Source organism: Gadus morhua, chromosome 15, assembly GCF_902167405.1.
Source record: "Gadus morhua chromosome 15, gadMor3.0, whole genome shotgun sequence".
In the NCBI taxonomy this organism is placed as follows: Eukaryota; Metazoa; Chordata; class Actinopteri; order Gadiformes; family Gadidae; genus Gadus; species Gadus morhua.
The window spans coordinates 23,632,038-23,656,881 of NC_044062.1; the positions used below are offsets into that span (position 1 = coordinate 23,632,038).

The following is a 24,844-nucleotide window of genomic DNA, read 5'->3' on the forward strand; positions in this document are numbered from 1 at the left end:
CAGCTGCAATACCAGGCTTGGCCTCTGAGCACGGGTGGATTGCGGAAGTATATGCCTATCCTGGGGGCCTGGTTTCACCGAGCATGCATCGGAGGTGGCTCGTGTGTACTTGCAACCATGCTTGCAACCGCTATAAATCCCAGGATGCATTTCGCACTCGCAGCAGTACGATGGCGGACAATATGGAGAAGACGCACAACTGTAGCTTAAGTTACTCTTAACTTATATATATATTTATATAATATATAATATATAATAATAATAATATAAGATAATATATAAATATATATATATAAAGTCGTGTGTGTAGCTTATACACATGACAGGACACGCATATCTTTTCAATTTTTATTCATTCAGAATATTTACATACTATTTGAAAATGAAAGAGGCTGGGATTTTGTTTTATATCATTTGTTTATATTGTTCAGTATATGCCTAAATGAGGCCGTAGCACAGTTAACGGACGAGCAGAGGTGGTGACGTCATCGAGTCCGCTGCTGTTCCTATTGCAGGTACGTACTCGCATGCTCGCAAGTCTGTGCTTGAAGTACGGACTTGCCAAGTACGTACTTGCAAGTCATCGAGTCCGTAGTACGCGTGCTAGGAATTGAGAAACGCCCATACATTTAATGATGGAGTCTCCGGCTTTCGTTTAGAAATGTCAACAATTTATTTGGGAGTTAACATAGAAAATGTAACATTCAAAATTAATAAAAAAAAACTTGATCAAGGAAATGTAGCATTCCACATCAATACAAGCTCCAGCTTGTTTCCGGTTTGTTTACATGATGTGGGCGCATCTGTCTGCGTCACACAAATACCCGGCGCATTTACTGACGCAAATGACGCTTAGAAATGTTCAGCGTAGTTTCCGAATTCTCGTTTGTTCCCTATATAGTGCACTTAATCATAAACACTATATCGGCCGATATATCGGCATATCGGATTTTTAAATCACAAAATATTCGTATCGGTATCGGCCTTAAAAATCCTATATCGGTCGGGCTCTACCACTTACCGTTTAAATACGTCTCCTAACTCCCCCTCAAATCTCCCCAATTCCCCTCCACCAACACTAACCATTTAAAGACGTCTCCTACCTCCTCCCTGCAGCAGGGGGCGCTGAGGGGCTGATCGTTGTGTGCTACACCACTAAATGGGAAAGAAGAAGACAGCCATTGAACCACATGAGGAAATCGCACATACATATTGATCATCTCAAAACACGTTCAGTGAATGGAGAACTTTGTGTGTATTTTTGTCTTGTAAATGTATTTTATCCTGCCGATTGATACCAACTCAACATGTGCCAGGTCGACGAAGAATACAATGGTCTGCTGGAGAGCCCAGTGGCTTCCAGGTGAGCAGATTATCTCTGATATAATTGTATATATTCTATATAATATAAACTCTGTCTGACAGCGTCTGCGTGTCTTTGTCTTTCAGCGCAACCAAAAAGTGTAATAAGTGCAAGGAGACCACAGCAGCGCTGGTCCTGAAGCCAGGAGAAAGCCTATGCAGGTAGGATACATGAGATTTTATACTGCATCACACAAACGCATGGTATACTTTATACTACACGCACGCACGTACGTACACGCACACACATCGATATCACATGTGTTTGGTCCAAATCATATATGTCAAGAATTAAGATTAAAAAACTAAAATAACGTCGGACATAATGGTTTAGATCAAGGCTGCAGATAGCCATAACCGTCCCAAAACCCAAAGCATCTTGGATGAGCCTTTTTGGTTTTATAATGGAAACAAGAGATAAGGGAGGCATTATATTTTTCTAATGTGAGTTAGGTGGAGCAGAGGGACATAACATGACTGATAGGAATGGCCTCTCTGAACTTCACATGAGGTCTTCATGAGTTGTTTCTAGTCCCAGAAAACAAAATTATAATGGACTGTGGTCAAGCCATCCCCAAAAGGTTTTTACATCATTGTTCAGACATAGTCCTCCCAATGTAGAACTGTTAAACTTTGAAATTCTCTACAATGATTCAGTAAAAATGCTTGTGGGTAAGTGTATGGTCAGAGATATTTCCTGATCTCAAATATGTCTGATTTGCATTTTTATGTGCATTTCATATTTACCAACGAGTTAAAGCTATCTTGACAGCAGTTAAAATGTATTGCATTCCTCTTTTTTGCCTTGTCTTTTGATGATTTTAACCGTTCGTATCTAAATTGATCATACAAATAAATCGACACAAGCCATCAACATATTTGCATTAACATTTGAGGCACATTCTTAGTTTACCTTATGAAAATATCCAACATAAACAGAACCTAAACCTATTATCTGAGTTTTTTCATGTGCCGTTTGGCTATGTCAATCCTTTGTGAGCCTGTGCACCCAGCATTATAAAGTAAAACAGGATGAATACAAAGGACTTTATTTGAACCAATTATGAAAGTACTTGGTTTCTGGCAGGCCTACAGGAAATGTGTGGGGAATAAACACAAACAGAATCTCACTATAGAGGAGAAAAGCTGAAGCAGTCAGTGAATTCTCCCCGATCCCAACTGCATGTGCTGAAGCATCCGCAAGGGCATATTCCGTCACTTTAAGACTGCCGATTATGTACTGCACAACTTGGCTCCATTGATGTCCATTACGTTGGATGCATTGTATTAGATTCTGTTTTTTATAGCAATAGTACAATTATTGTGTTCAATATATATGAAATTATGTTTGTTTTTTTAGGGGCTGCTTCAAGGAACACTTTGTACACAAGTTCAGAGCGATGCTTGGCAAGAACAGGATCATCTTTCCTGGGGAAAAGGTAAGCTGTGCGTGTTTTAGTTCAAAATAATAATTATTATTATGTGTAGGCTTAGATCAGACAGACTAGGTTAAGTGTGAGTCAAAGCTTTTAAATACAAGAAAAATGTATCTATCCAAATATAGTAGGTTGGACATTGGAAATCACAATAATTATAATTTGTATAATGTTCAAAATAATTTTCACCTCCAAGCAAAGAAACAAACAAAAACGTCTGGTAGGATTCAATGTCAAACCAGGTCAAACAGTTCGCTGGTGATGCATTATCTTGGGGATTGAAGGGAAAAACGGTCTGTCTAGTTACTAGACCAGATAAAATGAGACGGAGAGGTAATAAAGTCTGTCGGCACGAGGACCTTGGATTTATTAAGTAAAGTGGCAACGGTTATACAGAGTCATAAAGCGTGAGAAATCGAATATGTCTAAGTCCCTAATCAGCGCTGATGGTTCGTCCGGAGCTTCGCCTCTGTGGAAGGTCTGCTTCAGAAGAAGTTGAGTCCCTGTGTGATACAGTTTTATGCTGTATCCTCCTCTCGATGAGGTGTGTGCTAGGGATCGACCGATACAGATTTTTTAGGGCCGATACGATACCGATATTTTTTCATCAGCCTTAGCCGATACGCCGATACGCCGATACCGATATTTAGAGCCGATACTACATTTTTTTTTTTTTTTTTTTTTTTTTGCTCCCTCAATCATAAAAATTACACTGATAACAAATGTTACAAGTCTCAATTAAAAAAAAGGAACATTTATTGAACTTAAATATAAAAAACTATATTTAACAAATAGTAAAAACAGGTGAGGTAGAACAAGTAAAAAAAAAAAAAAAAAAAAATCGGCGAAAATCGGCCGCATATCGGCCGATACCGATACACGTAAAAAACGCGAATATCGGCCGATAATATCGGCCGACCGATATATCGGTCGATCCCTAGTGTGTGCGTTTGAGGTGTGTGTGGTTCTGTGTGTTTTTGCTTGGCCTTTGCCCCCAGGCCCTGGTGTGTATCCCTTGTGTTTTTCCTAACGGGAGAGAGCTTCGAAATGTCTCCTGTGTGATCAATTAAACCGGGGAGTGCCCCCCCGAAATGTGGCTTCTCAGGCCCTGGTGTGGGCAGGGGTATCTCTTGGTTCCTCCTGGTTCCTCCTAACGGGGAAGAGCTCTCAAAATGTCTCCTGTGTGGTAAATTAAACCGGGGAGTGCCCCCCGAACTGTCTCGTGTGTGATAATTTAATGTGGCTCTCAGGCCCTTGGTATGGGCAGGTAACGGGGGAGAGCTTCAAAGTGTCTCCTGTGTGATAAATTAATGTGGCTCTCCCGTTCTTGAGGATGACTGGTGCATTGTCTGAGTGTCCACCATCTGCCAGCCTGGGAAATGGGGCCTTCGGCTCCGGCCTTGACCTGACTATATATTATCATGTTTGTGTTCGTTGAGTTAGAGCAAGAGTTGACTATATTGTAATGTGTCTGCCCTGTGATGTGCTCATCAGGCTAGGGTAGGAGTTAGCTATATTTGTAATGTACATGTGATGTACTCAGCAGGTTATTTTTCCCAACAGGATTAGGGATAACTCGCCGTCAATGATTTGATCCAACTGAATAAGCCTGACCTACACATAAAAATATAATTTACCCACATGCAATATATAGACTAGAAGGCTATCAGCAGGGGATACTATAAATGATCATAACAAATATATTTTCCATTGAGAACACATTTTATAATTGTAATTAGGGCTGCAGGATATATCGGCTATGTACGATATATCGATATCATTTCCAAGGGGATACAAGATTTGACAATATCGTTTATATAGATATGCGTTAAAATGGCCAGTTTCCCCCTCAAGCGTCTGCAGCGCTTGCTTTGGAGACTGTGAGCGCGACCCCTCCCCCTCTTACTGTCTTTCCGAACGTGCCGTGTGCAAAGACGCCTCATTCCCGCCCCCGCCGCCCCCTCACAACACAACAAGCATGGATGATACCCGTAAAGAAAACGAGACGGCGGCGGGAGACAAAAATGTTTCAAAGAGGAGAAACCACGGCTCCATAATGTGGAAATAGTTAGGGTTTAAAAAAAACAGATCAGCAACAGCTGCAGGTCATCTATAGAGAGTGTAGCAAAACCGTTGCGACTAAAAGTGGAAGCACGACAAATCTGTTCCACCATTTACAGCAGCGGCACAAAAAGTGTAGTATGAGGAATGCGTAAAACTCCGTGGCTGTGCTGCTGCATCACCGGCCGCGACAGTATCTTCTGCCCCGAAACCAGGGCCGGCGCTCGGCAAATGTGTTGGGGGCGCCCTCTGGTGACGCTCTTAATTAATTAATTAAAATATACGAAACAAGCTAAATGAAACCAAACATGTTCCCAAATGGAACGGAGAAGGGAGGGGGCGGGGGATTAAAGTTACGGCGCACTGAAACCCTCACCGTAGTATGCAGGACAATGAGACGAAGCCAATGCTTTTAATGGTAGCTAATGTGTGTAACCTACAGCTTTATATTGTTTTGCATAGGTGATTATTTTGTGAAGAAGGTGAAAAACGTCCCTTTTTTTTTTTTAAATGTTCATTCAATTCTGTTGAAAATAACGATACAAAATCACATGTTGCAGTCATACTGACCTATGTTTTAGTAAAAGTGCTTGCAACATCTCACATGTGGCTTTTGACTTACAAAAAAAACATCTAACCCACTCTATAGAAAATATCGAGATATATATCGTATATCGCTATTCAGCCAAAAAATATCGGGATATCATATTTTGCCCATATCGTGCAGCCCTAATTGTAATACACTTCAGGGTTTCCCACAATTTGTGGATGTAAGGCTGTGCCCTAACATTTTAATATTCCAACCATTCCCAGTCTACCCACATTTTTTGCAAACCAATTGTCGTTATTAACAATTATCAAACTATGAAGGCAAATTATTTAGCTTGCTTGATTGGATTCATTTTTTCTATGTGGAGACTTTGCCTAAACCTATCTCTTCTAAAACCTCTATCCTTGCTTTACCTCACTTTATTGGCTTGAAATATTGACCTAATATTAGGTATTATGTTTTGCTAAGGTCCAATAATACTACACGACTACCAAATGATTATATATTCGGTGGTATTCACTCCACAACCGGTGTCCTGGTGATGTATAGTTAATTGAGAAAATACGTATGAACTACACCTCCCAAGAATATCTTTCACGGAATAAGAGGTAGGTCCTTCCCTTATAAATTAATATGAACCTGCCCCCGACATAAATGTCAAGTTTTAGTCTGGTCTTTCTTTTCTTGGCTAGTAGCAGAGAACATTATAGTGACTGTAGTAAACATTAACAATTTTTACAACTTTTTTACAGCAATGAAAACAATATTCTACATGAGGTAGTGCGCTTATTCAATAGAATGAGATTAACAAACTTTGTTTTTGACTAAATTTCAAGTCAAAAGAAAACTAGTGCGTACACATTCTGAAGCTCAGCTTGAAGAGATGCATAAATACGGTACTTGGAAAGCAGATATAATGTTTTCTGGGAGTTTCTTTTTTGTTGCAGGTCGGTTCTCCTCTGCTTCTCCCTGGTACTATATGAGATATAACACTTATGATCATGGTCAAAAATATTTCCTATCAACTGAGACTCTGCTATTCCTGAAGGACTTTTAGCTCAGAGGGGGATTAGTTTAGCTTAAAGTATTACAAATGGATATGGGGATAATAATAAGACAGCGCTCTTATCAATAAGTTAAATGCGCCCCCTGGTTTAATTCTTCACTGATGTTGAAGCGGGAGCTCTCGCCAACCTCCTGAAATAGTGGTGTCAGTACTTCTGGGGCTTTGCTAAATCTATCGTTTTTGTACCTTTTGTGGACTGTTTTGTAACAACACTTGCATAAGGGGTCCTGCTGTTTTCTTTTTCAGTCTAAGCCGTTAGTTTCTATTTGCCAAATACACAGATGTTCCCATGGCCATATTTAACTGTTGATTTTGACAGTTTCTGACATTTAAATGTTGGACTTATTTGTCCTTGTTTCATTTTTTACTCTTGCAATATTCTACCCTTCGGTGGTGCTGTGTCATTCCAACGTCTTAACATTTCAAGACCTCCATTTTCCAGGTGCTTCTGGCTGTGTCTGGAGGTTCCTCATCCTGTGCAATGCTCAATCAAGTTCAGGAGGTATAATCACATTCATCCGCTTTCATCCATATTAAACACTAATTTCAGGTTATATGTTGATTGATTCTTATTGAATATATAATATTGCATGCAATGGTATCAAGAAAATGGATTCTGAATTGCGACGGTTTTGTTTCCCTTTTATCAATGATGTTATTTCGGCAGGGTCTGGGTCAAAATGCTCACAAGAAGCTGAGATTCAAGCCTGGAATTGTTTACATTGATGGTAATTTGGTGTGAATGATTTGTCGTTCTTGAATATGGTGTACCAGTTTATTGTGCTGTCCCTGTAACATTGGCTGTGTCTTCTCTCCCAGAGGGCTGTCTGCTCGGCCAGTCAACAGAGAAAAGGCAGAAGACCATGGCACAAATCAACTCTTTGTTTAAAATGACCGGCTTTCCTCATCACATCATACCACTAGAAATGGTCAGTATTCCAAATAGTGTGGATTTAAATTATAATGGTAATTATAATGGTAATAATTATGATGGTCAATATGACAAACCAAAGAATGATTTGAGGGATTTGTTAGCCCCAGAGAAGAACATTTACATTTACATTTAGGGCATTTAGCAGACGCTAAATGTTCTAAATGTCGAAGAAGCTGTATCTTTTCTCGGGCAAACAAATCCCCTAAATGATGGTTAAGTTTGTCATTGACCATCTATACAATGACTCATCTTGCTTCTCCCATTCAAATGTTAATGGGAAATATGAGGAGAAAATTGTAAGTAGCTTTTTAATAGGCACATGTCAGAAAAACATTATGAATGCAGTCCATTTACCATTTTATGAATGCATGAATATCATGACTTTGTTGAGTCAACCAAAGAAACGAGTATGCCACTACAAGTCAGCACTATAGAATACAACAGAAGAGCAGTTGGCCTACATTATGTTGTTGTTTTTTATATAAAAAAGCAAATGGGCCCTCACGATGGATCCTTTGATTGACTGCTGCTCCACTTGGCTCTCTACTCTAATATATACAGGGGTACAGTGGTATATAAAGTTGACTAAAAAGAGAAATAAAAAATCATCTTTTGGAAATCGATATTAATGCCTTAATTAAACAAATGAGGAAAAATCCAACCTTTTAGGCCACCAATTTTCTTTGTGAATGAAAAATGTATCGTAAATAAATAAATGTTCCACATTAAATTACAGGGTGCATAAGTATAGGAATAGCTGTAAGTAAGCCTAATGATTTCCCAATGCAAATCAAACCAGCTAATAGGCTAACTAAAAAGAACCATGCCAACTCTAGGTATGGTGAAGGGTATGTGATGATGTGGTGCTATTTAAATTACGAAGGCCTAGGTGACTTTATCAGGATCCATAGTATCCTGGATCCATGAAATACATGGCCTTTAAAAATCTGTACATGCCAATCTGCCTGCCTCTATGGGAATTTAACATAGGGGTTCCTATACTTATGCACCCTGTATTTTAGTGAAGAACGTTTATTTATTTACGTTACATTATTCATTCACAAAGAAAATTGGTGACCTAAAAGGTTGTATTTTTCATTTGTTTAATTAAGGCATTAAGATACATTTAGAAAAGATGATTTTTTTATTCCTATTTTTAGTCAACTTTAGCATGGGTGCATAAACTTATTCTTACCAATGTACGTCCTTGTCTTCTTCAGGTCCTTAACCTTCCTCCTTCAGTATTGGAACCAGTGCATTTGGCAACGGATGACCCAGCTGGTAGTTATAAAGAGGCTGTGGATCACTTCATGCAGAGCAGTCCCGTCCACTCTGTGGACCCCCGAGTGGACCGGTCAGAGCTCAGTGCTCTGACTGATGCGACAAATCCTCAGCTCATTGCTGAGGCTCAAACTCAAACACTGCAGGAGTTGTTTTCCAGAGTGAAGACTCTTACAGCTAAAGAAGACCTGCTGCACACATTAAGGTAACACCAAGTAATACCATTAATAACCATTTCATTTATTTATTTTGTTAGGTTCATTTTGATATTTGTTTAAATGACTGGTGGTTTGCTAAGACCCTAGGTTAATTGTTGACCTTATCCAGGTCACCTAATTATCTACATCCTCCATCGTTTTTGTTCAACTCATCCCCTCTCAGAGTATGGGCCAGTTGGGGCCAACCAATACAATCCGTTGTATCCACCAGTTCAAGCCCCATAGCCGTGTCTCTGTTCTGTCCAAAACAGACGCTTTGTATTTGCTTACTGGTGTTGGACTCAACAAAGATACAGCTATGCTAAGCATAGCTGCTTAACCTTGGAACATAAGTACACAGCGATAGGGGAATCAATCAATATCCTTTATTTAACCAGGTAAAATTCATTGAGATTAAAATCTCTTTTTCAAGAATGACCTGGCCAAGAAGGCAGCACCATGATATAATAAGAACAATCAACCACAATTCTCATACACCACATTCAACGTCAGGTAAAGTACAATACAAGATCAGGGACAAGACTTTATGAAGATTGAAATGAGTACAGTTAAAAATTAAATAAATAAACTGGTGACAGATGAATGAAAAAACCCGGCCGTTATCAGAAAATAGCTTTACAAACAATTGCATTGACCAAGAGAACTATCTTCTCTGTCCTTCAGGATTCCTTTGAATTCTCCCAAGGTGACCAGCTCCGGCAGCTTCAGCTGCTTTTGCACAGTGTTCCAGGCATAAGGCGCAGCATATTGAAAGGCCTTTTTCCCTAACTCAGTTCTAGCTCTGGGTACCAACATCTGTAACACATCCCTAGAACGCAAACCATAGCTACATTTGTTTGTGGACATGTAAACACATAGATATGAAGGGACCAGCCCAATAAGACACTTGTAAACAAAAAACAACCAATGTGAGAGTCTGCGTACAGATAGCGATGGACATTTTGCAGTGGCATACAGGGTACAATGGTGGACACGATTTCCACAGCCAGTTAAAAATCGCAGAGCACAGTGGTAGACGGTATCCAATTTCTTGAGGTACTGGTCAGGGGCGTTTATGAACAGCAGGTCACCGTAATCTAACAAGGGAAGAGTTGAAAAAAAATCTTTGCTGATTTAAAACGTTGGCAATGTCTTGGAAAACAACCAAATCCTTCAATGAATAGTGAATCTGAAATTGGCATCTTATTAGCAATAATGTTTTGGCTTTTAATTAAAATTAAAAAAAAAACATATATAATTATAGCTTCTTTTTTTACTATGAAATTCCTGCAGTCTTCAACAGTCCTTTCTCTTCCTTGTAACCCCTCCTAGACGGCACCTGCTTGTCTCAACGGCTCGTACTGAAGGTTACAGCAAACTGATGTTAGGCGAAAACTGTACCAGACTGGCTGTCAAACTTTTGGCTAATATAGCCCTGGGACGAGGAGCGCAGCTGGCTGTTGACACTGTAAGAGGAGGAAAAACCAAGTTCATTATACATTCCACTTTGAGTTGTTTGGCTGTTTGTAAGGCTGCTCAATTAATACAAATAAAAATGGTGTTGCATATGGCGGTTGGCTTGTTGTGTTGTACAGGCTTTCTGTGATCCCAGATACGGGGACATCGTCGCAGTCAAACCGATGCGGGACTATACTGCCAAAGAAATCTCTTTGTACAACTACATGTGGAATGTGCCCTATGTCTTCATACCCAGCTTAGAAACAAAGGTGAGATTGCAAAAATATAGCTATCTTAAGGAATGAAATATATTTTTGTTGAAAGCATTTATTTCTGCATTTCAACTTACTTATTACAGACTGCGGACAAGTCAAGCATCCAGCGACTTACAGAAAGCTTTGTTGTGAAGCTCCAGGTGGACTTTCCTTCCACAGTCAGCACCATTTACAGGCAAGTATGGGGGAACGGCTCAGGAATGAGGTCTTTAACCGTTTTTGGTTAAAAAAAGTACTTGTAATTATTAGTTTAAAATATGATGTATTACAAATAGTAAAAGTAGAGTGAACCTTAAACCCTTGAGGAAGCAAAACCGAGGGGGTAAGATCCCTCGTCGTCACGGAGCCGGCTTTCTTGTTTCACTGGTGAAGGCGGGGCTACGCACGGAGAGTAGACCTCATAAGAAGAATTTGCATACTACGAATGTTTTAATTTTAATTTTTATATGATTGAAGTGACTTGCATGGAAGAATGAGTATACACCTGGGTGTGGGCTAAAAAAGCGATTGACTCTTTACGTGCAAAACTGCCAACATATTCTTTATTTTGCTGAACACTTGTTTTTTTATCCCAACAAAAGCCTCGTAAGGAAAGTTCCTCTGCGTCTTTCTCCTAGTTCGCACCATCTGTCCCCGTATTCGTTTAATGCGACTGCATCACCTTCTCTCACATGATCAGCAGCTCGTGGATTTCAGTCTCCCCGGCTAGAACTGCTCTATGGGGTCAGAACCAGAGCTGGGTTTCGATTCAAATTACAAGAATCGATTCGATTCCGATTTTTAAGTTTCAGAATCGATTTTTTCCGATTTTCTCAGATTCCATCTGATTTTCGATCCGATTTCGATTAGATCCGGGGGTTAATGTTATTAAAAATGAAAAATGTATTTGAACCGTTTCCTTCACTTCATGACTGTGTAGAGAAGCAACATATTAAAACAAGTATTATATCAATATTAAACAGCAAATCTTACAAGTATTGGTAGTTACTGATGGCTGGAAGACTGATGAAAAGGTTAAGGGTCAATCTACCTTCAAGAAAGATAATTCAGGACAATAAATGGAGGACATCATTGAGGTGACTATATCTGCAACAGTGGATTCCTACTGGGACACTAACCAGTGCATTATTATTATGCTTGAAAATAATTAAGAATTCACCCAAAAGCGGTTGCTACCAAAAGCATTTTTATTTTAAAACTGCTCACACTTAATAAACTGAGAAGTACTGAAACTGAAAAAAATATACATATATATTAAAAAAAATTGATCTTTGGACGTACAAATCGATAAACGGAAAATCGATTTTTTCAACACAGCTCTAGTCAGAACAGTCATTAATAATGAATGCAGAGAGAAGGATTCACAAATGTATTTTGTGATTTATATCTTCTCTTCTCACAAATACGTTTCAATGCACACACAAATGGATATCGGTATGTATAAATGTAAAATAAATCCATAAACAAATAACTTTCACAAAAACGTTTCTGAGCCAAACACAAATGTGTCTTTTTTTTAAATAAATGCAATATAAATCAATAGATATATGAATTAAAAAAATATTTGCAATTTTAATCTAAAATGTATTTGGATTTTGTTACATTTATATACACACTGTTAAACTTGAATTAACAAGACGCTTTTCATTTGTGAACTTTGCTTTTGTGTGTGAACTGGTGTGGATTTTTGAGACTCTCCTGACGTGGCTGGATTCGCAAATGCTTTTTTTTACACAAGGAATCAGATGCCTCCCTCGTTTTCAGCCAATCACATTACTACAGTCCCGACCTCTGAACAATAAGTCCAGCCTCCGAGCCTCCCGGTTCTCTCGGTCAATTGTCTGTGGGAAATAACCTGGGGTTTTTGAATGATCGTACATAACAATCTCTACGTGGTGAAGAAGTAAAAGCTGCGTCACGTTTTGAACTGCAAACTTTTCCCATCTAGTTTCGATTATTAATGCTACTTTTACGGCACCGACAAACTAAAAACCCAGTCACTGCAAGTGCTGTGGTTAGACTTTAGGGGCATCTAGTTCTGAGGTTGCAGATTGCGCTCAGTCTTGGCAGCAGTTGATTTGGATGTCCACATCCGAGAGAGGGTTAAGCTCTAGGACACTTAAAGTATAGGGCCATGGTGTGTGGCGCATTTCATTATAACACTTATTCACAGCAACGAGGCCACAAAAACAGGATCCTTACTTTCTAGGGATTATACACTTATTAAAACAACTTGTATTTATTACAGTTATGCCGGTTCTATTCTGCTAGATGCCTGGATTATTATTTATGCTTTTTGAATTTCAACTTCAGGACGGGTGAGAAGCTTCAAACTGCCAGTGTCACTGAAGACATAGAAAGGGCCCCTCTGAAGTGCCTCTTCTGTATGTGCACCTTGGATACGGCTCTGGGTGAGTACTTTATTGGATGCATTTTATTCTGGATGATGAAAAGCGCTCAAATGGCCCACAGCAAAGGTTGTTTTGCACAATTCTGTGTTTCCCTTCAGGCGTTCAGCTTTTGAATTGATATTCTTTATATCATTTGTTGTTTCTATTTATTGTGTAAAATGAGAGCTGGAGGGCAACTGTTCTGTAAAATAAATTGGCTTTATGGGATGACCTCTCATCTGGGTGAGGGCTGCCTTTCTCTGCAATACAAACCACACAGATCTGGAGCACCCAATATGAAGCATCATAAAGGCAGTACTTCAAGTTAATTGATTTGAGATTAGACCTGGCTAAGATGTGCTTGGGCTTAGTCCCTTGGCGTGGGCAGTAGGTCATGATGGTCACCTCCCCTGTCGGGTGAGGGGCCCTTTGAGGACGTTGGCGAGCAGATCAGGGCCGAGCACATACATATTTTGGAGCAACGGGCGGTCCAGCTACCTCTGTCACTTTTTGCCAGAGCATGTGTTAATAAGGTCAGACAACATGTTATTTTATTTTGTTTATTTTATATTTATTATACAAGAAAGTATTAAAAGTAACAAAAGTTACAATTTATAACGGGCCTGTCTCAGTAAAATAGCTGCAGGTTCCTGTTCTGCAGCACATATAACATGTAACAGGGACAAGGCACATCACACGTCACATTTACATACAACACATAACAGGGACATAGCACTACAGACATCAGTAGGACAATCATAGCAGACTGAGCACAGACAGTGATCTATATAAGTCAGTGTTTGCAAGTGTATGTGTTTAGGAGTAACAGTTTATAAGCTTTTTTGAACTGTGTGTTGGATTGCCATTCCAGACTTTGGTGAAAGTATGGGTGAAGGACCTCTGCCCATAGCCGTTATTGTATGCGGGCACTGGGTGGAGGGCCATGGAGACTGATCTAGTGACTCTCATTTGGGGCATGTTATGTGTTGGCAAGAGGGAGATGAGTGTTTGTGAGGTGCTGTGTTGGAGTTGAAAATAAAATGTGATAGCATGACTGTAAATAAAATGTTGAAAGGACAGAACGTGTGATTGAGTTACTGCAGTGCATTGGTGTGTCCATTTTGGAAGATTGCTGTGGATCTTTAAAGCTTGGTTGTATAGCCGTGCGATGGGTTCAGTAACTTCCTTGGTTTTGAGAGACCATATTGGTAAAAAGTAGGTTTTGGAACCAGTAGAGGATAGGTATGGTCTAATCTTGTTATATACATATAGTTTCTGATTTAACTTTTTAGTTAACTTGGAGGTGTGTTCACGGTAAGTTAGGAGTGAGTCAAGTAATACACCCAGATACTTGTATGTTTTGGCGATGACAAGATTTTGATTTGAAAAGATGATTGGGCTGGTAAAGGACAGATGCTTTCTGGATGAGTGGAAATGCATGCATTCAGTTTTTGTAACATTAATGGTTAATTGATGTTATTTAACCACTTATGCAAAGATTGAAGATCAGATGACAGTTTGGAGTTTATGGCATCAGGGTTAGAGTCAGACAGAAAGAGCACAGTGTAATCAGCATACATTAGACATTTAGAGTAGTTACACACTTGTGGGAGATCATTAATGTATAAAAGAAAAGGCAAAGGCCCAAGGTTACTTCCTTGTGGAACACCCATGTCACACCCTAAGGGCTGTGATGTTGCATGGTCAATTTTGACCACTTGTGATCTGTCTGTTTTAGATACAATTTCCTCTCATTTAACAGAGGGTGATAGGTTAAAAGAGTGAAGTTTGGATAATAAAATCAGGTGGTCTACTGTGTCAGACGCTTTACGAAAATCAATAAAAATGGCTCCACTGGTCTGTCTTCTATTTAAAGAGTTTTGAATTTCCTCAGTGAAGAGTAGTAAAGCTGACGTGGTGGACCGCTTTGCACAGAAACCATGTTGGCAGTCACTTAGCCTGTTGTTACTTTCAAGATAGGAGCTTAATTGTTTGTATAACGTTTTTTCAAGCAGCTTAGATATTGTTGGGAGTATGGCTATAGGTCTACAGCAGGGATGGGCAACTGGCGGCCCGCGGGCCGCATGCGGCCCGCATCCTCACTCAGTGCGGCCCGCATCCTCACTCAGTCAGGCCCGCACATAATAAATAAAATAATAAAAAAGAATAATACTAATTGATCGAGTTACAGAAAACTCGGTCAAGAAAGATGAGAAGAATTCATAGAATTCGAAGGCAAACCCATGCGTCTAGTTTGCTTAGAAGCGATATCAGTCATTAAAGATATCCACTTAAGTCGCCACTACAACTACTACAACTGCTTGTTGGGTTTGAGTTCATTGAGTTGTTGCACTTAATGTTGGGCCACTGTTTTTCAGTTTTTTGACTTCATTGAATGATGATGTATGTGAGCCCTTTGCACTGATAAAAATACTGACCATTCATGTGGCTGTTTGAGCATGGAAAACATGAAATGAATGTATGTTGGTTCAATTAACATACCGTACATAGGTTATGATTCTGGATGATTTTTTAGGTAGTGGCCATCCCCAAAATGCACCAGAATACAGGAAATCATATCTACCAAATTCAAAATTGTGTAGCTTCTCTCAGCTCGCGTTTAGTTGAAGTGTGCAGTCATGTGGCCCTCCGATGGTTATGATGAAAAATGTGGCCCTCTTTATCATGAAAGTTGCCCATCCCTGGTCTACAGTTAGAGACGGACACGGGTTGTCAGCTTTGAAAATTGGTGAGATTTGGGCTGTTTTCCAGCTGGAGGGGAAAATAGACAGCCTAATACAAAGGTTGATTAAGTGGTGGAGAAGAGGTATAAGGCTGTTAGCATGAGTCTTCAAAAACATAGTGTTTAATCCATAACTATCACGACTGTGAGAGTTTTTTAGAGCGTTTACATTCTTTATCAGATCGTCTTGTGTGATATCAAAGAAAGAAAACATATCAGTTGGTGAGGATGGGGGAGATATGGAATGTGAGGAAGTGGGAAAGACGGATGCTAATTCTTGAACTGATAATATGAAGTATTTGTTGAAGGCATTTGCAATCTTTTCATTCTGAGCTAAGACTGCCTTGTAGAGAAATCTGCAAATTTGGGCTTTTTTTTTTTCATTTCTCCAGTGATGACTTTAAGAGTCCGCCATAGAGACTTTGGGTTTGAAGTGGATTAAGTGATTTGCTGTTGGAAATATGTTGTCTTAGCCTTGCGTAGTTCAGTAGTGCATTGATTTCTTTTTTTTATGAAGTCATTTTTGCCCTCAGGTGTTCGATGTAATCTGATTTGTTTGAGAGATGAAGCCTTCTGTTTAAGGAGCTTGAGCATCTGAGAGTTTAACCATGGTAATTTAACCTGCCGAGGGCGTACCTTACCAACAGAGGTATATTTATTTTGTATTATGTTAATTCTAGTGTGAAATTGAGTCAGAATATCATCTGGAATTCCTAGTGATAGCTGATAACTCCAGTCAATTGCTCTGAATTCAGCATTGAACTGCGGTAGTTTTGACAGTGGTATCTTAGGTTCAGAAAGATGGGCATGATTTTTTTGGTGTTTTTATTTTTTTTCTGATTGCATAGACAAGCAGATGATCAGATATATCTGCGTCAATCACAACGGAGAGTGCATATTTAGCCGAATGATTAGTGAAAAGGGATAGTGGAGTTTAGCCATGATTCTGAGATTGCGCGTACATCGGATTTTGACTTTGCAAGTAATCATTTCACATAGTCTAGTGTCTGACGGTTTCATAACGTCCGTTGGTATGGGCCTTTACGCATCTGCCTAGTCCGAGGGTAATCCTCCTTCCAGAATTATTCAACAAAGTAGCGGACACATCAAACTGGATTGACCTTGTGTTGACCTGTTTGAGGCCTCACTGCGTTGGCCCCTTTACTTCTCATTGATGGAACATAAGTCCACTGCGATGCGCTGGCTCATGGCCAAGCAGCTGCCTTTTTGCCTTAATCCCTGTGGCCCCTTTGGTCCTGCCCCTACTCCACAAGGGGCTGGGGGCCAACCACAGACTGCTTTTAATAGCTGACAAATGGCCTGGGAGAAGGTGGTTTCAATTACTCCAGGCTTCTGGACAGGAGACCACGGCACCTCCATCATGGCAAATCTGGGGCCGTATTCACAAAGGATCTTAGGGCTAAAAGTAGGTCCTAACTGGCGAATTTAGGAGTAACTCCTAAAAATAAGGGGCGTGTCACTCTTAAATTTAGGACTCCTAACTGTTTTCACTAAGAGCAATTCACAAAGTATTTTAGGCCTAAAATAAGTCTAGGAGAGCTTAAAAGTCCTCAAGAGGACTCCTCTCAGTAAGACCTATTCACAAAGAATCGTAAATGCCTGCGAGACGAAATGTTAGGGTATTAAACTTGTTGTGGAGTTAATGCGCGATGCAATAACATCGCCGACTAACAGGAATAATCCGATTAGTCCCGCAATAAAATGTTTGGCCACACTACGTTATTTAGCAACAGGGGAAAAGCAACTTTGCAATGCCGACGATTTAAAAATATCGCAACCATCAGTCAGCCGTGCCATAAACTTTCCTTTGGACATTCAACAATTACACAGGATCAAAGCCAACTTCATGGCAATTAAAGGTATGCCCGGTGTGGTCGGTGCTATTGACGGGACGCACATAAAAATAATTGCGCCATCAAAAGACGAGGACGTGTTCGTCAATAGGAAGAAAGTGCATTCCATCAACACGCAGGTTGTTTTTGATGCAAATTTTAACATAGACTACTGGATGTTGTTGCAAAGTGGCCTGGATCTTCAGCTACCCATGATTGGCGCATTTTAATGGTGAGCGGTCTGAGGCAGCTTTTTGAGATGTACCAGTTGGGTGTCACTTGCTGGGAGACAGTGACTATCCATGCAAGGCGTGGCTCTAGACACCCTACCTCAATCCACAACCGGGAGCACAGTTAAAGTATAACATGTAAGTGATTATGCAGATTACGCTTAGTCCTATGCGTAAAACACATCGTATTGGCTCTTTGACGCCTTTTATTTGTTGAATCCATATTTATTATTGTTTACTGATTTCTTCCATGTATGCTAGAGCACACAAACATACACGAAATATTGTGGAGAGAGTAATTGGAAAGATGAAACGTCGGTTTCATGTCCTCCACGGCGAAATACGCCTCACCCCAGAGAGGGCAAGCACAGTAATCACTGTATGTGCCATTCTACACAACCTCTGCAAGCGGAGGAACATTCCACAGCCAGACGATGATAATGATGATGGCGATCAACATGACAATGAATTTGGCCGTGTGGAACCAAGTGGACTGGCATTTAGGGATCACTTTGAAAACACATTTTAGGTAAACACCTTGGCACAAATCAGTCAACACTTGTGTAGTTCATAACATTTATTTTATTTTAAGTTTTATGTATTTTTATTGTTTGCTTTCTCTCTCTTGAACGTGCAGGCTACAACGTCATTATCGTGGTCTGCACAAAATTGTCATCATGCGTGTATTCTGCTAACTGCACTATAACTACTTAATAGAAATTCATTTCTAGCCTAGGCTATTTCCTTGTTTTTCGGTGATTCAGTGGGCTCGTTTGAACAACCAATCACCGAACTGACCGCTTCTAAACTCGTGCACGAGAATTGACGTAATCCATAGCAACGGCGCGTCACTCTTAGTTCACTCTTTGTGATTTATCCTTAGTAAGAGTAGGTCTCAGCGCCTTTGTGAATAACTTTTAAGAAAAAACTCCTACGTAAAATGTTATGGCGCGAGTTAGGAGCACTCCTAGCGGTAAGATAAAATGCTTTGTGAATACGGCCCCTGGAATCCTAACTGGAAGGCAAGGCAACTTTATTGATATAGCACTTTTCATACACAAGGCAGACTCAAAGGCAGTATCCGACAGCCCAACCTCGGTCGGTGACTGCTCTGGGTTTGGCTCATAAATGGCGGGAGACAGGTTTTAGCTGTCGGTGACCAGCATTAGTTGATACCAACTAGATCAACACTAGAGCACCATCAATGAAGGCTCAAGGCTGTTGTACCACACTAGTTGACAAAGTTCTTGCAATCTCGGCTGGTCTGTCACCTTCTACAATGAAGGTATACCTGGCTGCCATTTCAGCCAGCCACATGGAGGTGGATGAAGAGACAATACGTCTCAATAAATAAATAATATTTTTTATTTAAGTTACCCTAACCTTAACCCTGTGAATAATTCAAGCTGTATAGCATCACAACCAATAAAACAGATTGAAGTACTCATCTTAACTGAAAAGGCAATAAGAGAATAATGAGGTGTTACAATCACCATCAAATAACTGGCACATTGCATTCTAGCTTCCGAGCCCAGCAGCAGCAGTTATATTAGTAGAAGTAGCAGCAGTAATACAGGTAAAAGTATTAAAAGTGGCTCCAGTTATGTTAGAAGGGGCAACAGTAATGTTAGAAGAAGTAGTAGGATTTGTAGCCGTAGAATAGGCGATATACGATAGAGATGTTGGGGACCAAAGCCCCCCTCCTTGTGTTTCAACCACATGCTACCTACAATGAGTTGTTCCCTATATCTGATAATTCTGTTGTAAGTATGTTCATTTCTGTGTGTGTTTCTAATAACAGCATTTTTAGTTGCTCCATCAATGGAGATCAACCCACGGTTGAGAACTTTATAATCTTTGGTGAGACACTGGTCCCAGCCACCATTTGAACCTCTTAGACAAACGGATTAGAAATTGCTTCTAAAGGGCCTTCCTTCTAGCTATTGCATCTAGGGCTGCAACAACGAATCGATAAAATCGATTACTAAATGCGTTGGCAACGAATTTGGTCGTCGATTCGTTGTGTCGCACGATTAATAAGTTACTCATAGGCGCAGCACTGTTTACAGCCAGCCGCCGACAGGTTGGTTCATGGTTCATGCACGCCCACAGCGAGCTTTAGTGTGAGCGACCACAGCTTGTATTTTGGTCATATCTTAAAACTGGACTGTAGGCCTACATAAAAGTGTTGGACCTTCACTGTCTTTGGGTTAAAAAAACTCCTTCAACTCAGTATCCGTCTAGTCCAACCGAAAACTGTCAGCTGCTGCTGCTGTAGACGTTGTGCAGACGGGCTCGGAGTCGGCACCGCGTGCATCAACAGTCATTCAAAGCAGCGGTAGTAATCACGCAACCGGACGGTGTAGAAAGTCCCGTCAGTTAAAAATAGTAATGCAGTTTTTAAATCCATGTTAAAATCGGCAGGATATAGAGCTAGTTAGCTTAAAAACTAAACAATGGTCACAAACAATGTCAAATGTGATGTGTTCAGTTCAGCTCAGTAATATGATTGATGCGTTCAAATGCAACAGAAAAATAATAATAATAATAATTGAGATTTTGGTGAAAACTTGTTTTCCCAGTAATATAAAATAGATAGTAAAGATAGAATTATGACCTGTTTAATGTCCTATCTTGAACTATCATCTTATCAGCAATTAAAGCAATATTACAAGTTCTATTTCAAGGAGTCTCGAAAATGGTATCAATAGGTTCGACCGGTTAACCATGGACATCCCTTATATACAAATAAAAGTATATCATACATTGTATGTTTTTTTTTGTGTTATCCCAGTTATGTTTTTTTAATTTTTTTATTATTTAATATTACTTTTAATAGTTCCGGGACATTGGAGCAATAACCTGGTGTTTTTACACTTCAGTCAGCACTGTGAATTTGAAGTAATGTTCAGATTTTGAATAAAGATGCGGCAATTCCAAATGTTTCTTTTTTTTATCCGATTCATCGATTCATCGAAAAAATAATCGACAGATTAATCGATTATTAAAATAATCATTAGTTGCAGCCCTAATTGCATCATGTCAAAGTGTGAGTGAGCTCCCTGAACTGAGCGTCAGTTATTATCCTGGACCCTGAGGGAATAGGGGAAACTCTTTGAACTAACTAAGTTTCAAGTCCTGGGACTTCCCCTAGCCATTATCTGGTATGACTGCCTTGGAGGTATGGCTACCTCTTGAGAGCTATTCCATTTTATGTAGCAACCGCTGTCTTATCGAATCCACCAGCTCTTAATGGTGTCTCCCTCATGGCATTGTTGTTCTAAGAAGTCCTCAAGGTGCTATTGAAAACTGAAGGACTGCCAAAAATCACCAAATTATTAACCTTTTGCAATTTCCATTGCATTTCCTCATTTGACTTTGTAGGTGAGACCTCAGCTTTCCAGGCCACACTTATCTCTGAGCAGCTTTCCAATGTGGGGACAACTCCGATGCAGGGTATGGAGGTGTGTGTGTGTGTGTGTGTGTGTGTGTGTGTGTGTGTGTGTGTGTGTGTGTGTGTGTGTGTGTGTGTGTGTGTGTGTGTGTGTGTGTGTGTGTGTGTGTGTGTGTGTGTGTGTGTGTGTGTAAACTTTGATTGTTTTAATTCCAGCTTCCCTTAGACCCGACACTCAAACAAAATGTGGCGCTCCTTGTGATCAGCAAGATGGAGAAGAGCATTGTCAAGCACAGGCAGTTTGCTGCTCTCATAAGTAAGAAATATTGTGTTTTACTTTTCCTTGGGAAATTGTTCGTATTTTTTCTAAATTGTACAGTAACACTTAAAATCGGTGTAGGTCGTTTGCTAATGCCCATTAACTGTGAATGAGCAGCCATGTTCCCAGGAAGCTCTTTCCCCTGCATGAAGTCTGCATTATATGTGCTTCTTATTCCAGGGGAGGAGATTCTATGAATCTTGAAAGCTTACTGTGTTACAGTTGTCAACAGACTGTCAAAGATATGGTGAGGGAATAGTATTTTACTATTATCCATTATTACAATTAGATTTCTTATTCTCCATTATTATCATTCGATTTGTTTATGCATCATATATTTCCAATTTTTTTATTTACTTTCCTTCCTAGACATCAGTGGAGTTTCTTCCTCAATACATCATGTCTGAGGCCCAGAGGAGGAATAGAAGGTCAGAAAAAAAGTTTAAAAAAAACGTATTGCATGAGATGATTAATTTACTGTTAATTTGCCTCTGAATCCAAAACCATTACCGAAGACGAAGTTTGACGTCATGAAGTGAGATTATGGGATTGGTTGTCGTCAACACTGCTGCCGGTGAAAATCGTGACGTGACTCAGGCAAAAATCATGTTAACGGACAAGTTCATGTATTTGTTAATGCAATTAACCGTTGTTCAGAAGAATTGCAAAAAGCAATTGAAGAACTGCCTGGCCAATGGAACTCTAGTTTGGGTCTAATGTGCATATGCAGTTTATAATACGGTGACTTTCCAAACAACAAAACAAGTACACAAGTCCTTGTTGAGATTTAAACTGTATTCCATTCATTTTAGAACAGGTTAGCCCTAACACTAACACTGATTTTTGAACTCTGGATCTATTCTATTAATGAATTCGGCCAGCAGTGTTCTCTGTGGGGAAGCGAGAGAGCGAATCAATGTGTTCACACAGCTCTACAATGAAATAAGATTTTACTGTCCAAGTAAAGTATGTGTTGGAAACACTGCATTAGCTTGGTGGCATGAACAACTTCTCAAAGTAGATGGGTTGGTATTGAAATCCCCTTAAACAAAAAGGCATGACGACGTTGACATGCTTCCAAATGTAGCCGGGTGTTGGTGTGAATAACACTGGATATGCAGTGTTTCCCCCAGCACGGTGTGGTTAAGGCGACCGCCTTAACAAGGGCCCCGCCTTGACTACCAATGTATAAAAATATATATATATTAGAAAATAATTAAAATAAATAATATTTTTTATTTAAGTTACCCTAACCTTAACCCTGTGAATAATTCAAGCTTTATAGCATCACAACCAATAAAACAGATTGAAGTACTCATCTTAACTGAAAAGGCAATAAGAGAATAATGAGGTGTTACAATCACCATCAAATAACTGGCACATTGCATTCTAGCTTCCGAGCCCAGCAGCAGCAGTTATATTAGTAGAAGTAGCAGCAGTAATACAAGTAAAAGTATTAAAAGTGGCAGCAGTAATGTTAGAAGGGGCAACAGTAATGTTAGAAGAAGTAGTAGGATTTGTAGCCGTAGAAGTAGCAGTAGCAACATTGATATCAGTAGAAGCAAGAATCACAGTATGATAGAGATGTTGGGGACCAAAGCCCCCCTCCTTGTGTTTCAACCACATGCTACCTACAATGAGTTGTTCCCTATATCTGATAATTCTGTTGTAAGTATGTTCATTTCTGTGTGTGTTTCTAAAAGTCATCTGTACGTTTCTTATTTCTGTTGCTTTCGTTTTTTCTTTTTGTAGATCTCAGATTAGACATGAGATCAGCGAGTTCCTGCTGACTGAAGACGGCGACTCCCCAAGCATCAAAGCTGATTCTTAATCCCTGGAGTGGCATACCTGAATGGGAACAAAACAAAAAAAAATGTTTTGGTCACTTTGTTATTGTCATTTAGTATACATTTAGAAATGACTGATCTTCCTTTGTATTTCAATCCTATTAAGATTAATCTTGTATTGATATTTGTTTCTTTGTGAACAATAAAGCTTATATTTTCACTCACTATTGTGTGTCTAAAAGGCATTAAATCCTGTATAACCTAAAGATGAAGTATGTCAGGGATGGTTGGATAACTTTAACTGTTGAGGGCTGTTGGTTCCTTCAGTAGATCGAGGGTTCAGCCTTCTCCGTACCCGTTGGCTTAATGATCAGATTGCCTCAGCCTCTTGAGGGGAAAGGGCAAAGAGCTCTAGATGCTGCTGATGTTGGCCTTTCTCTTCCTCTAGGTGTGTCTTAATTCACAGTCCAATGCTCAGAGAATGGAAGAGACCAAATTAATATATATAATTGAAAATAAAATGGCTTATTGGTTGAGCTATGACATTCATGGGGACCCCCAGGTCACCTTAATTACAAAGCTTACTGTAGGGCTACGACCTGCCGTTTGATTTGTCATTTTTTCCATTAACACTGCTGATTTGAGTTTCCATCACCAGGTTCAACGCGCCGAGCTGAGTCGCTCCGCTGCTGTCGGGCTTAAGTTATACTCCAACTCCATCTTGTGGTCATGCAACCGTTGTAGAGCATGTTTTTAAAATTGTTACCTTCATTTAACTTTTTTGTCATCTTTTCTTGAAGTTATCGGTGAATTGAATCAGTATTTCCTTGACTCCTTTCCAGACTCTCTATGTTCCCGCACAAAGAAGGGATCCCATTTGGGCTGGCTTGCTAAAGAGGATAATGTAGCTAACAATAAACAACGACTAGCCAATTTCATGACACAATCACAAAGACGAACGGGAACGCTGTAAATGCTCCGAGATCAAAAATTAGGTCAAAAGTGCAACTCGGAAGGCTGGTCCGAGGATTCACCATTAGCATTGTAGCATCATAAGCGTGAGGTCTGATTGAGCGCAGTCGAATTGTTTACCGACCATGAAAGTAAGATAACTCCATCAATATGAAAGATTGCTCCATATAACACCAACAATGTAGTAAATGTATGTAGGCCTAGAAAAAATAAAGTTCAAGGTTATTGCTTAAGAAACAGATTCCTTCCAACTAACTATTTACGAAAAATGCAATCAATAATTTATATACAAATAAATGGTTACATATCGACAAGCAACGGAAGTTCTAGTAGCCTACCCACATAAATAATTGTAATACACCAACATTGTTAACTGTAATAAATAGCTAAACAAGCAAATGAAAAATTAAATACCAACTCAACTGAAAAGTTTATTGGACTATTAACAATATTCTAAAAATGATACCGTAATGCACCCGTTCTTTGTCGTTGGATCTTTGAATAAATGGATCAATAAATGGTGAATCCCAATGATC

At 39.7% G+C, this 24,844-nt stretch overlaps 1 protein-coding gene across 4 annotated transcripts; it reads left to right on the forward strand.

Annotated features, from left to right (window-relative positions):
- The first annotated feature begins 1,117 nt into the window (after positions 1-1,117).
- Positions 1,118-23,561, forward strand: ctu2 (cytosolic thiouridylase subunit 2 homolog (S. pombe)). Of its 4 annotated transcripts, none has more exons than XR_003979673.1 (16): positions 1,118-1,363; positions 1,450-1,524; positions 2,723-2,801; positions 6,918-6,977; positions 7,143-7,203; positions 7,295-7,404; positions 8,630-8,895; positions 10,220-10,355; positions 10,483-10,614; positions 10,704-10,795; positions 12,934-13,031; positions 21,221-21,300; positions 21,447-21,546; positions 21,730-21,796; positions 21,919-21,977; positions 23,302-23,561. XR_003979673.1 is itself a non-coding variant. In XM_030379366.1 (16 exons), exons 1-16 carry the CDS (start codon positions 1,308-1,310, stop codon positions 23,378-23,380), a joined length of 1,554 nt encoding a protein of 517 aa, XP_030235226.1. In that variant the 5' UTR covers positions 1,118-1,307; the 3' UTR covers positions 23,381-23,561. The 4 variants fall into 4 exon arrangements, 2 of the variants coding, with proteins under 2 accessions (XP_030235226.1, XP_030235227.1); XR_003979674.1 differs by having other exon boundaries at positions 21,919-21,989; positions 23,302-23,391; XM_030379366.1 differs by having other exon boundaries at positions 21,221-21,292; positions 21,919-21,989.
- The last annotated feature ends 1,283 nt before the right edge of the window (positions 23,562-24,844 follow it).